Genomic DNA, 15,173 nt, shown 5'->3' on the forward strand with positions numbered 1-15,173 from the left:
CTTTTACCCTCAATAAAGATCATTTTGACCTGGCCTGACCTAACTGCTGTATAAACCAACTCTGTTACCCTCAATAAAGATCATTTTGACCTGACCTGACCTAACTGCTGTATAAACCAACTCTTTTACCCTCAATAAAGATCATTTTGACCTGACCTGACCTAACTGCTGTATAAACCAACTCTTTTACCCTCAATAAAGATCATTTTGACTTGACCTGACCTAACTGCTGTATAAACTTACTCTTTTACCCTCAATAAAGATCATTTTGACCTGACCTGACCTGACCTGACCTAACTGCTGTATAAACCAACTCTTTTACCCTCAATAAAGATCATTTTGACCTGACCTGACCTGACCTAACTGCTGTGTAAGCCAACTCTTTTACCCTCAATAAAGATCATTTTGACCTGACCTGACCTAACTGCTGTATTAACTAACTCTTTTACCCTCAATAAAGATCATTTTGACCTGACCTAACTGCGGTATAAACTTACTCTTTTATCCTCAACAAAGATCATTTTGACTTTACATGACCTGACCTAACTGCTGTGTAAACTTACTCGTTTACCTCATGATAAATATCATTTTGACTTTACATGACCTGACCTAACTGCTGTATGAAAACTTACTCTTTTACTCTCAGTGAAGATAGTTTTGACTTACCCTGACCTGACCTAACCTGACTCCTTTATCCGGTGATCACGTGCCGCAGACATGCTGGTGTCGCACGTGCTCCTGTCACGGTTCAACACCCGGAAAGTGCTGCTGACGGGGTCCCTCATCTGCTCCACCTTCGTGGCCCTGTCAGCTCTGGCCCCCAACATGACTATCATCACCGTCACGCACTGCTTCATCGGTGAGGGCAAGAGAAATGGGTACTAGAGAGATCTGGGTAGGGTAGTTCACACACTGAAAGAACAGGTGCAACTTTCACGGGACGGCCAGCCTTCTTCCTTTCTTTCCCCTTTGCATACTCCACCAGATCATGTCCTGTGTGGGTGTTTCAATGCCGTGGTCCAGCCTGAAGCCTCCGTCGTTAGAAACGCGGTATTCTTTGTGACACCCTTGTGCTTGTAACGTTTTAATAGCATCAACAGCGGTGAAACGTTGTCATCAGCGTCGCCTCTGTTGTCGTTCGTATGCATAGAGTTAAAGTGCAAATCTAGAAATTGACTATCACCATATTTTGAAGTGTTCTTTTTTCGATGAAAACCGAAAATGATTATCTGACCTTTAACGCTTTGCCGTGATTGTCTTCGAGGATTATGTGTTGAAAGGACCTTTAACACTTTGCCGTGATTGTCTTCGAGGATTATGTGTTGAAGGGACCTTTAACGTTTTGCTGTGATTGTCTCTATGAGGATTGTATGTTGAAGGGACCTTTAATGCTTTGCTGTGATTGTCTCTATGGGGATTGTATGTTGAAGGGACCTTTAATGATTTGCTGTGATTGTCTCTATGAGGATTGTATGTTGAAGGGACCTTTAACGCTTTGCTGTGATTGTCTCTATGAGGATTGTATGTTGAAGGGACCTTTAACGCTTTGCTGTGATTGTCTCTATAAGGATTGTATGTTGAAGGGACCTTTAACGCTTTGCTGTGATTGTCTCTATGAGGATTGTATGTTGAAAGGACCTTTATTGATTTGCTGTAAAATTGTCGTTGTGATAATTGTGCGTTGAAGTGACCTTTAACGCTTTGCTGTAATTGTCTCTGTGAGGACTGTGTGTTGAAGAGACCTTTAACGCTTTGTTGTAACTGTTTCCGGCACAAGGTGTTGACGGATCCTTAACAAAGCAAAACAATTCAGCCATCACCGCTCTGCCTTCAGGGTTCTCGCACGCTCTGATGTACGTGCCGGGCTACACGACGCTGGGCCACTACTTCCTCAAGAGACGCTCCTTCGCCATGGCCGTGGCTAACACGGGCCTCAGCGTTGCCGCCCTCCTCATCCCGCCCCTCACCCAGTACCTCATCAACGCGTACGGCACGCGTGGGGCCATCCTGCTGGTCGCTGGCATGGAGCTGCAGAGCGTGGTGGTCTCCTGTCTGTCCAGACCCGTCTCCTCGTACGCCAGGAAGAAACGACCGACAGCAGGTGAGGGAGGAGCTGTCCGTGAACCGCCCCGGGAGGGGGACGAACAAAGGAAACCCTCCGCCAAAACCGCCGGCGACGATGAGAAAGACGCGTCCGATGACGACGATCGAGGAGACTCCACCAACACCACCACCGCCACCACAAGACTTCTTGCCCGCGAGTGTGAGGACGGCGAGAGAGAAACCAGAATTGACGACACCCTGACTCAGCCGTCCTCAGTTTCCCCTCCCTTCACCACCTCCCCTCTTTCCGCTTCCGTCCCGGAAAAGTCGCTGCTGGCCCACCAACCCAAACTCCGCTATTCCTCGGAAGAAGAGCTGCGCGTGCAGCAGCGCAGAATCAGATCCGCCGCGGCCGATCGCTGCTACGTCCGCCAGCAGAGCTGCCCTGCCGACCATCACCGCTTTCTCCCTCACCGCCAGGACAGCCACAAGTCTGGGTCTTCCGTCGTCAACATCTGCGGATCTGACATGAACATGGCGACCGATGCCGCTTTCCTATCGTCATCAAACGATGTCAACGAAGAGGAATCGAAAGGGAGAGGAGGAGAAGGAGGAGAAGGAAGAGGAGGGTTTTGGGGGCGTTGTGCGACTGTGGTGTCTGCTGTCGTCGATGTGTCGCTGTTCAAAAACTGGCTGTTTCTGTTGATTATTGGATACGTGCCTCTGGGGTTCAATGCACAGTTCATTGCCTTTTACTTCCCGTCGCTGGGGGTGAGTGTTGAAAAGGCAGGGAGGTGATGATGGTTTTCATAATGAGGTCCTGTCGTGTGTGTGTGTGTGTGTGTGTGTGTGTGTGTGTGTGTGTGTGTGTGTGTGTGTGTGTGTGTGTGTGTGTGTGTATGTGTGTGCTCAATTTCAATTGAAGAGCTTGCTATCAAAAAATGATACGTGCGCGTGTGGGCTGTCTTTATGAATGTGTATGTGTGTGTGTCAGTGTGTGTGTGTGTCAGTGTGTGTGTGTGTGCGTGTGTGTGTGTGTGTGTGTGTGTGTGTGTGTGTGTGTGTGTGTGTGAATGAGTGAGGAAGTGGAGAGGGAAATAGATCAAGACAGAAACAAGGAAACAGATATAGAGAAAGGGTGAGACAGAGATGAGAGAGACAGGGACAAAGAGTGAGAGATAGATAGATAGATACATAGATAGGTAGAGACACAGACACAGACACTGACCCAGACAGAGAAAAACATATCGAATTACCGTACGAATGCAGGTATGTACATGCAAGCATGTAACTGTTCATGTATCAAACATCTGTGTACGATGATAATAATGAAACTACTTCTACTACCACTACTACTACTACTACTACTACTACTACTACTACAGCTACTACTCATGATAATATACGACATATACATATATTAATGATACTACTTTTTCTACTACTGCTAGCGCGAGAAAGAAACTGTCAGTGACTGAAAAATTAGCATATTATTCTGGGATTTTATGCCTCGAAGAAACCAGGACTAGCGCAGATGTATACCATTTAAATTTTGCTCATTGAACAGTGAGTGGGTGTACATCTTGAAAAATGTGATGAAAATCACAAACGTTGTACTCCTCAATGCCTTCGTACGCACAGGCATCATGCACTGCTTGAATCTTTTTTTCTTTTTCTTTTTTTAATTTTTTTTTTAGAGGAAGTAGAAAATAAATTTTGTGGAGACCGTTACAGATCAAAGTTATAAGACCAGCAAAACACCAAACCACAAGGACTCGCCCTTGAAAAAACAAAAAAACAAAAAACATAAATAGGAGAAATTCTTCTGTCCATTAGCAACCACATCTCCAATACGCATAAGAGCAAGTCAAGCGGACAGTGACAGTGTCGTCAAAGTTCAGAGTAGGAATGAGTGCGGAGGTGGTTCCACATCAAGGCAGTGATCACGGCCTCCCGGTAATTTTCAGTTCTATAAAACACATGCAGGACGCAGAAGATCGTGGATGGGACATGTAGAGGACATCATTAGTCACATTTTGATATCTAATATATAATGTTTTAGACGAGTGAGATTTGTTAAAAAAAAAAAATAATAATAACGTATCATAATTATTCAGAATTGGTGTTCTATGACTTGGCACAATTTTGCTGCTCCTAACAGATGTATGCATCAATACAACTTCTATACTCAGCAGAATGATATCCTATTTTGAACTAGAAATGATGAAATGACTGCCATTAATAAGTGTTTCAGTTTGTCAGATAACCTGAATGTGATACATTTTGTGAATAAGAAATGAAAATGTAATAGTAACCTGATTTCGGAAGCATTTTTTTCCTTCTTGATAAATTGTTCGTGCCCTTTCCAGAAGTACATTGTCATTGAAACTGGCATGTGTGGAAAGAACTTACCCTGTTTTCCTATTTTCAAGCCAGTGTAAAAGTGTCCTTAAGAATTCCCAGAGAAAACGGATTTGTTAAAGTTTACCACGGACACACACAGAGGTTAATCACACACACACACACACACACACACACACACACACACACACACACACACACACACACACACACACACACACACACACACACACACACACGTGGTTGTTACATAGACTCAAGTTGTGTGTAAACACACACCCAGCGAGTCACAGAGCCCTCATGGCTCACATATGAGGAGGAGAATTTTGTTTAATGTCCCGTCACACATATCGGTGATTGAAGACATGTTGTTAAAGTATTTATGAATACATTTGAGTATTATCGGTTAGAAGGGGTGGGAGATGTGAATGAATGGAAGGTTGGGGGAAACTGGGCAAATGAGGGTGAAATTATTGTGAAATTTGAAAAAAAAAAGAAACAAATTTCTAAATATAATTACAGGAAATTACTTAAAGGACTTCGTAAAAGAGAATTCGTTAAACTGACAAGCGAAACAACTGATAATGAATGCAAAAAGTCAAAAACATCAACGTTCTCAGTCACTTGCGAAGACACACTTTCATGTATACTCACATGTGATTCCCACTGATTAACAACAAAATCGAAAACATGGCGTGGGGTGGGGGTTGTTCCTTGTGCCAGTTCGGACATACACAGATGCAAATCATATTTTTGCTCACTGTCAGAAACGTGTTGTAGAACCGAAATCTTTGTGCTGGAAATGGCACAAAGCCACCCAAAAGCTCGATCTGCATTGAACTGCTGTCTATAACCGTGCTGATCTATTTATAAGAAACCGGAAGAGTTTTGTGAGATTCTCGTGATAACATAACACGTGCATGCGTTGTGGAAGTTAACTTAAAGGGTAATCTTGACCAATGTCCACTGTCCCATGTCACCTGTATTCACACCCAGTGTTCGTCTATGTCACCTGTATCCACCCATTGTACGTCTGTCACCCATATCCACCCAATGTACGTCTGTCTCACCCATACCCACCCAGTGTTCGTCTATGTCACCTATATCCACCCAATGTACGTCTGTCTCACCCATACCCACCCAATGTTCGTCTATGTCACCCATATCCACCCAATGTTCGTCTAAGTCACTCATATCCACCCAATGTTCGTCTATGTCACCTGCATCCACCCAATGTTCGTCTTTGTCACCTGTATCCACCCGCTGTTCGTCTATGTCACCTGTATCCACCCGCTGTTCGTCTATGTCAGCAGTATCCACCCGCTGTTCGTCTATGTCACCTGTATCCACCCGCTGTTCGTCTATGTCACCCGTATCCACCCAATGTTCGTCTTTGTCACCTGTATCCACCCAATGTTCGTCTATGTCACCCATATCCACCCAATGTTCGTCTATGTCACCTGTATCCACCCGCTGTTCGTCTATGTCACCTGTATCCACCCGCTGTTCGTCTATGTCACCCATATCCACCCAATGTTCGTCTATGTCACCAGTATCCACCCAATGTTCGTCTTTGTCACCCATATCCACCTAATGTATATCCATGTCACCTATATCCACCCAAAGTATGTCTATGTCACCTGTATCCACCCAATGTTTGTTCCCTAGGTGGAAATGGGTCTGCCCCGGTCGGAAGCCGCTCTTCTCATGACGGTGCTGGGAGGGGTGGACCTGGTCAGTCGCTTGGCGCTGGGCTACCTGGCTGACCTGCAGCTCATCAAGAGAACACACCTGGTCGCCGTCTGTTTGATGATCATGGGGGTGGCCTGCCAGTTCTGCAAGTGAGTGGACTGAGTTAAAACGTTGTTGTCCCTTGGTGTAATCACATACAGCTCTTTGTCTCTGCCGAACACAGGCACTGGTTGTATCAATTCCAGTTACATTTCACTGTGAAATACCACGTCAGATTCAAGTGTCTGTCTTGTGAAACATCATGCGAATTCCACTGACACAATACTGTTTCCACGAATCCTAAACTAAATTAACAACAAAGCACAGCACAAGTTTAAGCACAGCCCCCTGTGTCAGTCGAGGTTCACTTTGCGACATTCTCAGTTTGTGTCAGGTTCCTGTCAGGTTCTTCTGGAAGGAAAGGAAAGATCCAGTCTTCATCCTCCCTCCAGTCACACAGTCAGTGCATGTCATTGATCCAAGACACCCATCCTGGTCGGCTTATTTCAAGCTGACCATTCCAAAACCAGCGGCAGTGATGACAGACTCGACCTACACGCTGCGTGTCTCAACAAATGTTCCCACAGAACCCGGCACTGAGGAGGAGAGAGGGGCAGGGGGGTGGGTGGGGGTGGGGTCCAGTGAGGGGTTGGAGGGGGGAGGGGGGTGTGTGATGAAAGACACTGAGACAGCGGAAGGTGTAAGGAGGGAAAACAATGCCGCCCAGGTCAGAGGCACTGACTAGGTGAGAGGGGCAGGAGGGGGTGGCTGAGTGAGGGGTTGGATGGGTGGGGGGGTGGGATGGGGGTGAGGGGGAGGGGGGTGTGATGACAGAGTTCTGGAACAGTATGTACTATCTAAGAGGAAAAACAAACCCGGGCCGTAGTCCGGCAGAATATCTCAAGTTCCGCACACACCACACCTGGCAGTGGTGTATGAGACAGATGCCATCCTATGAGAGATAAATGGGAGTGGGGGGTGGAGGGGTGGGGGGGGGGGAGATGGTAATAGGGGGGAGGAGGAGAGATAACAGGCGGTGGCTACCAGAGGGGAAACGTTGTGTCCATACAGAATCTCTCAAGTTGCCATGATAGAAATGATAATAATCCAAATAATAGTAATAATATAGTTTATTTTCAGTCTAATATCATCATCTTAGATGAACAGACTATAAATAAATAAACGAACGATCAAGTTGCCATGACAACAGTACCGGCCCATGGCCCATGGGAGACTGGCCACAGCAAATGGGGCGGGGGGGGGGGGGTCTGGGTGGGGGGGGGGGTGCGTGGAGTGCTGCCCGAGGAGATATCACCTTACTACTTGGCATTCCGCTGGTAATTTGCTTCCCTCTGAACCCAGTGGCTTAGGGAGGGGGGGGGGGGGAGAGAGATAGAGGCCACTGAAGGTGGAGGTGATGGAGAATGGATGCAAGGGTTTGGTTACAGCATGTGATAGGAAGGTGTATAAAGTATACCATGATTGGTAAAGAAGAGAGGGGAGCGGAGGGCGGGCAGGGGGTGTGGGAGGTGGTGGGGGAGAAGAGTGGGGAGGAAGGAGGAGGGGGGGGTGTCTTTCAATAAGCAGTGCGTGCTGTGAAAATTCCACATTTCCACATGGGAATAAGTGCATGACGCACTTTAACACTAATAGCATTGGCTTCGTTTTTTTTTTTTTTTATGGTGCCCAAGAAGTCTGTCTCCTTACTAAACAGTACTTGCTTTAATCAAAGCCCTTGTGGTTGGATCCGTGTGTTGCTGTTGTTGTTGTTCTTCTTCTTCTCCTCCTCCTCCTCCTTCTCCTCCTCTTCCTTCTTCTCCTTCTTCTTCTCCTCCCCCTCCTCCTTCTTCTTCTTCCTCTTCTCCTCCTCCTTCTCCTCCCCCTCCTCCTCCTTCTGTTTCTCTTTCTTCTCCTCCTCCTTCTTCTTCTTCTCCTCCTCCTTTTTCTTCTTCTCCTCCCCCTCCTCCTCCTTCTTCTTCCTCTCCTCCTGCTCCTCCTCCTCCTCCTTCTTCTTCTCCTCCTCCTTCTTCTCCTCCTCCTCCTCCTTCTTCTTCTTAGTTCTTTTTTTTTTTTACCACCTTCTTGGTCGACTTCTTGTTGTTGTTGTTGTTCTTCTTCTTCTTTATCTACTTCTTTCTTTCCTTCTTTCTTTCTTTCCCGAGGTACTACACCAACTTCGGCCTTCTGGCGATGTTCGCCGTCGTGTACGGACTGGTGGGCGGGGCGTGCAGCAACCTGTTCGCCGTGGTCATCATCGACCTCTTGGGTCTGGCCCTGCTGGGCAAGGTCATGGGTCTGGTGTTGGTCTTCAACGCCATCTTCGCCTCGCTCAATCACATCCTGATCGGTAAACAGCGAGAGGAAGCTCAGTGACGGAAGGGGGGGTCGGGGTGGGGGGCCTGGAGGGGGGGCTTGAGTTGGAAGGGGAAGGGGGGCTGGGGGATTGGGGGGGGGGAGGGCAGGTAAAAAACAACAAAAAATAAACAACAACAACAAAAACCACCCTCGCTCAACCACGCCCCGGTTAGTAATGAGAGTTGGGGGGGCGGGGGGGGCGGGGTTAGGGGGCTGGTAATGGTAATTTTCGGGGACGGGGGAGGGGGGCGTGGCGGGGGTGGTGGTGGGGGTGGAGGGGGGAGAGACTCTCGGTTAAGAAAAAAAGAAAACAACAACAACAGCATCTCACTCAGTCACCTCCTCACTGGTAGAGAGGGAGGAAGATAGGAGAGGGGGCCTGGTGCGGGTTGAAACATTAAAAAAAAAAAAGAATGAAAAGAAAGAAGAAAACACAGAAGCTCAGGACGTTGTAGAGGGGAGGGAGAGAGGAAGGGGAGGGGAGGGAGAGAGGAAGGGGAGGGAGGGAGAGAGGAAGGGGAGGGAGAGAGGAAGGGGAGGGGAGGGAGAGAGGAGGGGGAGGGAGAGAGGAAGGGGAGGGGAGGGAGAGAGGAGGGGGAGGGAGAGAGGAAGGGGAGGGGAGGGGAGGGAGAGAGGAAGGGGAGGGAGCGAGGAAGGGGAGGGAGCGAGGAAGGGGAGGGGAGGGAGAGAGGAAGGGGAGGGGAGGGAGCGAAGAAGGGGAGGGAGCGAGGAAGGGGAGGGGAGGGAGAGAGGAGGGGGAGGGAGAGAGGAAGGGGAGGGGAGGGAGAGAGGAAGGGGAGGGAGAGAGGAAGGGTAGGGGAGGGAGAGAGGAAGGGGAGGGGAGGGAGAGAGGAAGGGGAGGGGAGGGGAGGGAGAGAGGAAGGGGAGGGAGAAAGGGGAAGGAGAGAGGAAGGGTAGGAGAGGAAGGGGAGGGGAGGGAGAGAGGAAGGGGAGGGAGAGAGGAAGGGGAGGGGAGGGAGAGAGGAAGGGGAGGGAGAGAGGAAGGGGAGGGAGAGAGGAAGGGACGGGGAGGGAGAGAGGAAGGGACGGGGAGGGAGAGAGGAAGGGGCGGGGAGGGAGAGAGGAAGGGGAGGGAGAGAGGAAGGGGAGGGAGAGAGCGAGGAAGGGGAGGGAGAGAGGAAGGGGAGGGAGAGAGGAAGGGGAGGGGAGAGAGCGAGGAAGGGGAGGGAGAGAGGACGGGGATGGAGAGAGGAAGGGGAGGGAGAGAGGACGGGGATGGAGAGAGGAAGGGTAGGAGAGGAAGGGGGGGGGGAGGGAGAGAGGAAGGGGAGGGAGAGAGGAAGGGGAGGGTAGAGAGCGAGGAAGGGGAGGGAGAGAGGACGGGGAGGGGAGTGAGAGAGGACGGGGATGGAGAGAGGAAGGGGAGGGGAGGGAGAGAGGAAGGGGAGGGGAGGGAGATAGGAAGGGGAGGGAGAGAGGAAGGGGAGGGAGAGAGGAAGGGGAGGGGAGGGAGAGAGGAAGGGGAGGGAGAGGAAGGGGAGGGGAGGGAGAGAGGAAGGGGAGGGGAGGGAGAGAGGAAGGGGAGGGAGAGAGGAAGGGGAGGGGAGGGAGATAGGAAGGGAAGGGGAGGGAGAGAGGAAGGGGAGGGAGAGAGGAAGGGGAGGGAGAGAGGAAGGGGAGGGGAGGGAGAGAGGAAGGGGAGGGAGAGAGGAAGGGGAGGGAGAGAGGAGGGGGAGGGAGAGAGGAAGGGGAGGGGAGGGAGAGAGGAGGGGAGGGAGAGAGGAAGGGGAGGGGAGAGAGCGAGGAAGGGGAGGGAGAGAGGAAGGGGAGGGGAGGGAGAGAGGAGGGGAGGGAGAGAGGAAGGGGAGGGGAGGGAGAGAGGAAGGGGAGGGAGAGAGGAAGGGGAGGGGAGGGAGAGAGGAAGGGGAGGGAGAGAGGAAGGGGAGGGAGAGAGCGAGGAAGGGAGGGAGACAGGACGGGGAGAGAGAGAGGAAGGGGAAGGAAGAGGAAGGGGAGGGAGCGAGAAGGATGCAAGAGGAATGGAGAGAGAAAGAGAGAGAGATGGGGGACGGGGGGGGGTTGAGAAGCTGGAGAGAGAAGGAGGGAGGATTGGTTGAGAATGGAATAGAGAAAAGTGAGCTGGGAGAGGGAGAACTGAGGAGAGGAGGAAAGCGCGAGGTGGGGGGAGGGGAGAGAGAAACAGAGAAAAGGGATAGACAGGGGGAGGGGGAGGGAGAGAGAGAGGGGGAGGGGGAGGGAGAGAGGGGAGAGAAAGGGGGAGGGAGAGAGAGAGGGAGGAGGGAGAGACAGAGAGAGAGGGACACAGAGAGAGGGAGAGAGAGGGAGGAGAAAGAAAGGGGGGCGAGGGAGAGAGAGAAAGAGGGAGAGAGAAAGAGAGGGGAGAGAGAGAGATGGGGAGAGAGGGAGGGAAAGAGAGAGGGAGAGAGAGAAAGAGGGAGAGAGAAAGAGAGGGGAGAGAGAGAGATGGGGAGAGAGGGAGGGAAAGAGAGAGGGAGAGAGAGAGAGGGGTGGAGAGAGGGAGAGAGAGGGGGTGGGGAGAGGGAGAGAGAGAGGGGGGGAGAGGGAGAGAGAGAAGAGAGAGAAGGAGAGGGAGAGGGGGAAAGGAGAGAGAGAGAGGGCGAGAGAGAGAGAGAGAGACAGAGAGACAGAGAAGGGAGGGAGAAAGGCTGGACAAGGAGGGATGGAGGAGGGTTTGGTGAAATAAAGTGGGCCCGGTTGGGGTTGCGGGTGGAACGTTGACGTGGACAAGACAAGACAAGACAAGACAAGACAAGACAAACTCTTTATTTCGAGGATAATAGATAAGCACTGGTGTGCTTTTTTTTTACATCCAATCCCCGCCCTGAATAGGGTCTACACTACACAATATTTGATAAAATGAAAGTATGGTGTTAGTAGAGATACACAACAGAGGGGGAAAAAAAAGCATAAATCAAAACAAAACAACACACACACACACACACACACACACACACACACACACATGGCATACAGCAGGCACTAGCATGGAGAAAGAATGGAGGAGGAAGGGAAAGACGTTGGAGGGAGAGGGGGGGGGGTGTAAGTGGTGGGGAGGGGGTGGAGAATGTGGGGGAAGTAAAGTGTGGGAGAGTGGGAGGGGAAGAAAAAGAGAAGTGGAGGGGGGTGGGGGGTGGGGGAGTGGAGGAAAAGAGGAAGAAGAGTTAGGGAGGGAGAGAGAGGGGAGGGAGGGAGAGGGTGGAGTGAGAGAGAGAGAGAGAGAGGGAGAGGGAGAAAGAGAAAGAATGATAAGAGAAATGGTGACTGGGAGGGATGGAGGGAGAGGGATAGAGATAAAAAAAAAAAAAAAAAATGAGAGGTGGGGATAGAATGGAGACAATGCGAGGGAGGGGGTAGGGAGTGGGGGGAAAAGTGGCAGGAGAGTGACACTGACACTGACACTGACACTGACACAGGTTTAATAAATAGTGAAAGCCACCGGCCCATACACAAAGGGGTGGGGGGGATACAACGGGGCAATTCAACATGCAAAAAGAAAATACATATTTCGCTCGTTGGCAGGAGAGGTGAGAGAGGGAGAGAGAGAGAGAGAGATGAGGGGGGAGGGGGGATAGAGATGGGGGGGGGGGGGGGGGGTGAGAGGGAAAGACTGAGAGTTTCGTCCAGTTTCCTTCTTTGTTTTATTGATTAGCATATTATTTTTTTTACTTCCATCGGGCAGGTGCCATGGTGGATGTCACAGGCAGTTTCGCCATCCCGTACAGCTACCTGGGGGGTTGTCTCCTCTTGTCGTCCGTCATACTCCTCATGGAACCTCTGGCAAGACGCCTGGAGGCGAAGCGACTGCAGAAACTTGACAGTAATGTCGACAGTGCGCGAGAGCCAATGAATGCGTGATGTGATTGTGTGTTGTGTGTTTTTTTTGTTTTTTGTTGTTTTGTTGTTGTTTTTTTCTTCTGAGCATTCCATGACAGTGGTTGTGATGCGAGTGTAAAGCGCTCATTTTAAAAGAACACAATTATTACACAACTGTTGCAATCATAGGGGGTGGTCCTGTCGTGTTCAGACAATGTAATTAATCACGGGGGTGGTCTTTTCGTGTTCAGACAATGTACTTAATCATAGGGGTGTTCTTTTCGTGTTCGGACAATGTACTTAATCAAAGGGGTGGTCTTTTCGTGTTCAGACAATGTAATTAATCATAGGGGTGTTCTTTTCGTGTTCGGACAATGTACTTAATCAAAGGGGTGGTCTTTTCGCGTTCAGACAATGTACTTAATCAAAGGGGTGGTCTTTTCGTGTTCAGACAATGTACTTAATCAAAGGGGTGGTCATTTCGTGTTCAGACAATGTACTTAATCAAAGGGGTGGTTATTTCGTGTTCAGACAATGTACTTAATCAAAGGGGTGGTCATTTCGTGTTCAGACAATGTACTTAATCATAGGGGTGGTCTTTTCGTGTTCAGACAATGTACTTAATAATACGGGTGGTCTTTTCGTGTTCAGACAATGTAATTAATCAAAAGGGTGGTCTTTTCGTGTTCAGACAATGTACTTGATCATAGCGGTGGTCTTTTTGTGTTCAGACAATGTAATTAATTATAGGGGTGGTCTTTTTGTGTTCAGACATGTAATTAATCATAGGGGTGGTCTTTTCGTGTTCAGACAATGTAATTAATCACTGGGGTGGTCTTTTCGTGTTCAGACAATGTAATTAATCATGGGGGTGGTCTTTTCGTGTTTAGACAATGTAATTAATCATAGGGTGGTCTTTTCGTGTTCAGACAATGTACTTAATCACTGGGGTGGTCTTTTCGTGTTCAGACAATGTAATTAATCACAGGGGTGGTCTTTTCGTGTTCAGACAATGTACTTAACCATGGGGGTGGTCTTTTCGTGTTCAGACAATGTACTTAATCACAGGGGTGGTCTTTTCGTGTTCGGACAATGTACTTAATCAAAGGTGTGGTCTTTCCGTGTTCAGACAATGTAATTAATCATAGGGGTGGTCTTTTCGTGTTCAGACAATGTACTTAATCAAAGGTGTGGTCTTTTCGTGTTCAGACAATGTACTTAATCAAAGGGGTGGTCTTTTCGTGTTCAGACAATGTAATTAATCATAGGGGTGGTCTTTTCGTGTTCAGACAATGTACTTAATCAAAGGTGTGGTCTTTTCGTGTTCAGACAATGTACTTATTCAAAGGGGTGGTCATTTCGTGTTCAGACGATGTACTTTATCATAGGGGTGGTCTTTTTGTGTTCAGACAATGTACTTAATCATGGGGGTGGTCTTTTCGTGTTCAGACAATGTAATTAATCATAGGGGTGGTCTTTTCGTGTTCAGACAATGTAATTAATCATAGGGGGTGGTCTTTTCGTGTTCAGACAATGTAATTAATTATAGGGGTGGTCTTTTCGTGTTCAGACAATGTACTTGATCATAGGGTGGTCTTTTCGTGTTCAGACAATGTAATTAATCATGGGGGTGGTCTTTTCGTGTTTAGACAATGTAATTAATCATAGGGTGGTCTTTTCGTGTTCAGACAATGTAATTAATCATAGGGGGTGGTCTTTTCGTGTTCAGACAATGTAATTAATTATAGGGGTGGTCTTTTCGTGTTCAGACAATGTAATTAATCATGGGGGTTGGTATTTTTGTGTTCAGACAATGTACTTAACTGATTTTTACATTATTGATTTAAAAAAAAAAATGTTTGGTCACGCATATTCCGCAGTAGCAATGTGCGCGTGCGTGCCAGTGCGCACGTTCACACACACACACACACACACACACACACACACACACACACACACACACACACACACACACACTGGCACACACTGTGACACGCACACACACACACACACACACACACACACACACACACACACACACTGACACGCACACACTGTGACACGCACACACTGTAACACACACACACACACACACACACACACACACACACACACACACACACACACTCTATAGCACAAGCGACCAGCAGGCTTTTCGAGAAGAAATCAAAATATTGTTCATGTCCAGTTCAATCATGTTCTTGAAATTTTCGTCTGCGTATAAAGTATTGTTTGCTTCAGCAATATATTTCGCGCGTGGTCTTGTTTTTGTGATTGTAACGGATCAATCAAATCCGTAATTTTTTCCGCCAATGTTGATTTTAAAACGTGACTTTTGTCTCGTATATTTGTGTATCCCACATAACAGAATAAAAAGTTAAACTGATTCTCTGCTTGTTTATCTTTTTTTTTTTTCTTCTTTTTTTTTTTTTACGCGCTGGTCACAAATATGTGTATACATAGTTTTCGAATGGACTCGGTTATCTTGCAAAACTGGACGATGACTTGCATAAAGACGTAAAGTCCTCGTTCAGAGTAGTTAACTGGATTGAATTGAATCCCTGTTCCATGTCCTTGTGAACTCTGAGAGATATTTCTCTGGCAGCAAATGATCAGTGTTGAACTGCAGAAGTCATGCCACACATTTTTCGTAGTTTTTCTTCTTCTTCTATGCCAAGTTTCCTGAATTGACACGGCCATAGGCCTACGTTCTTTAACTTCCCTAGACAACAACAACAACAACAAAACATTTGCCATCTCCTGCGCTCTGGTTGTTCCTAACGAACCCAAACTCATTAAAACAACAACAAAAGAAAAGAAAAGAAAAAAGAAAAAAGTTATTCATAAAAACGTTTTGTTTCACAACA

At 48.3% G+C, this 15,173-nt stretch overlaps 1 protein-coding gene across 2 annotated transcripts in view; it reads left to right on the forward strand.

Annotated features, from left to right (window-relative positions):
- Positions 1-13,891, forward strand: part of LOC143286797 (uncharacterized) — a 25,676-nt gene extending 11,785 nt beyond the window's left edge. For both annotated transcript variants that reach the window (XM_076594587.1, XM_076594586.1), the window contains exons 4-8: positions 716-859; positions 1,835-2,814; positions 6,073-6,245; positions 8,298-8,482; positions 12,173-13,891. In XM_076594587.1, coding sequence (XP_076450702.1) covers positions 716-859; positions 1,835-2,814; positions 6,073-6,245; positions 8,298-8,482; positions 12,173-12,348 — 1,658 coding nt within the window. In that variant the 3' untranslated portion in view covers positions 12,349-13,891. The remainder of the gene's footprint in view (positions 1-715; positions 860-1,834; positions 2,815-6,072; positions 6,246-8,297; positions 8,483-12,172) is intronic.
- Positions 13,892-15,173: the final 1,282 nt, after the last annotated feature.

Source organism: Babylonia areolata, chromosome 10, assembly GCF_041734735.1.
Source record: "Babylonia areolata isolate BAREFJ2019XMU chromosome 10, ASM4173473v1, whole genome shotgun sequence".
Classification (NCBI taxonomy): Eukaryota; Metazoa; Mollusca; class Gastropoda; order Neogastropoda; family Buccinidae; genus Babylonia; species Babylonia areolata.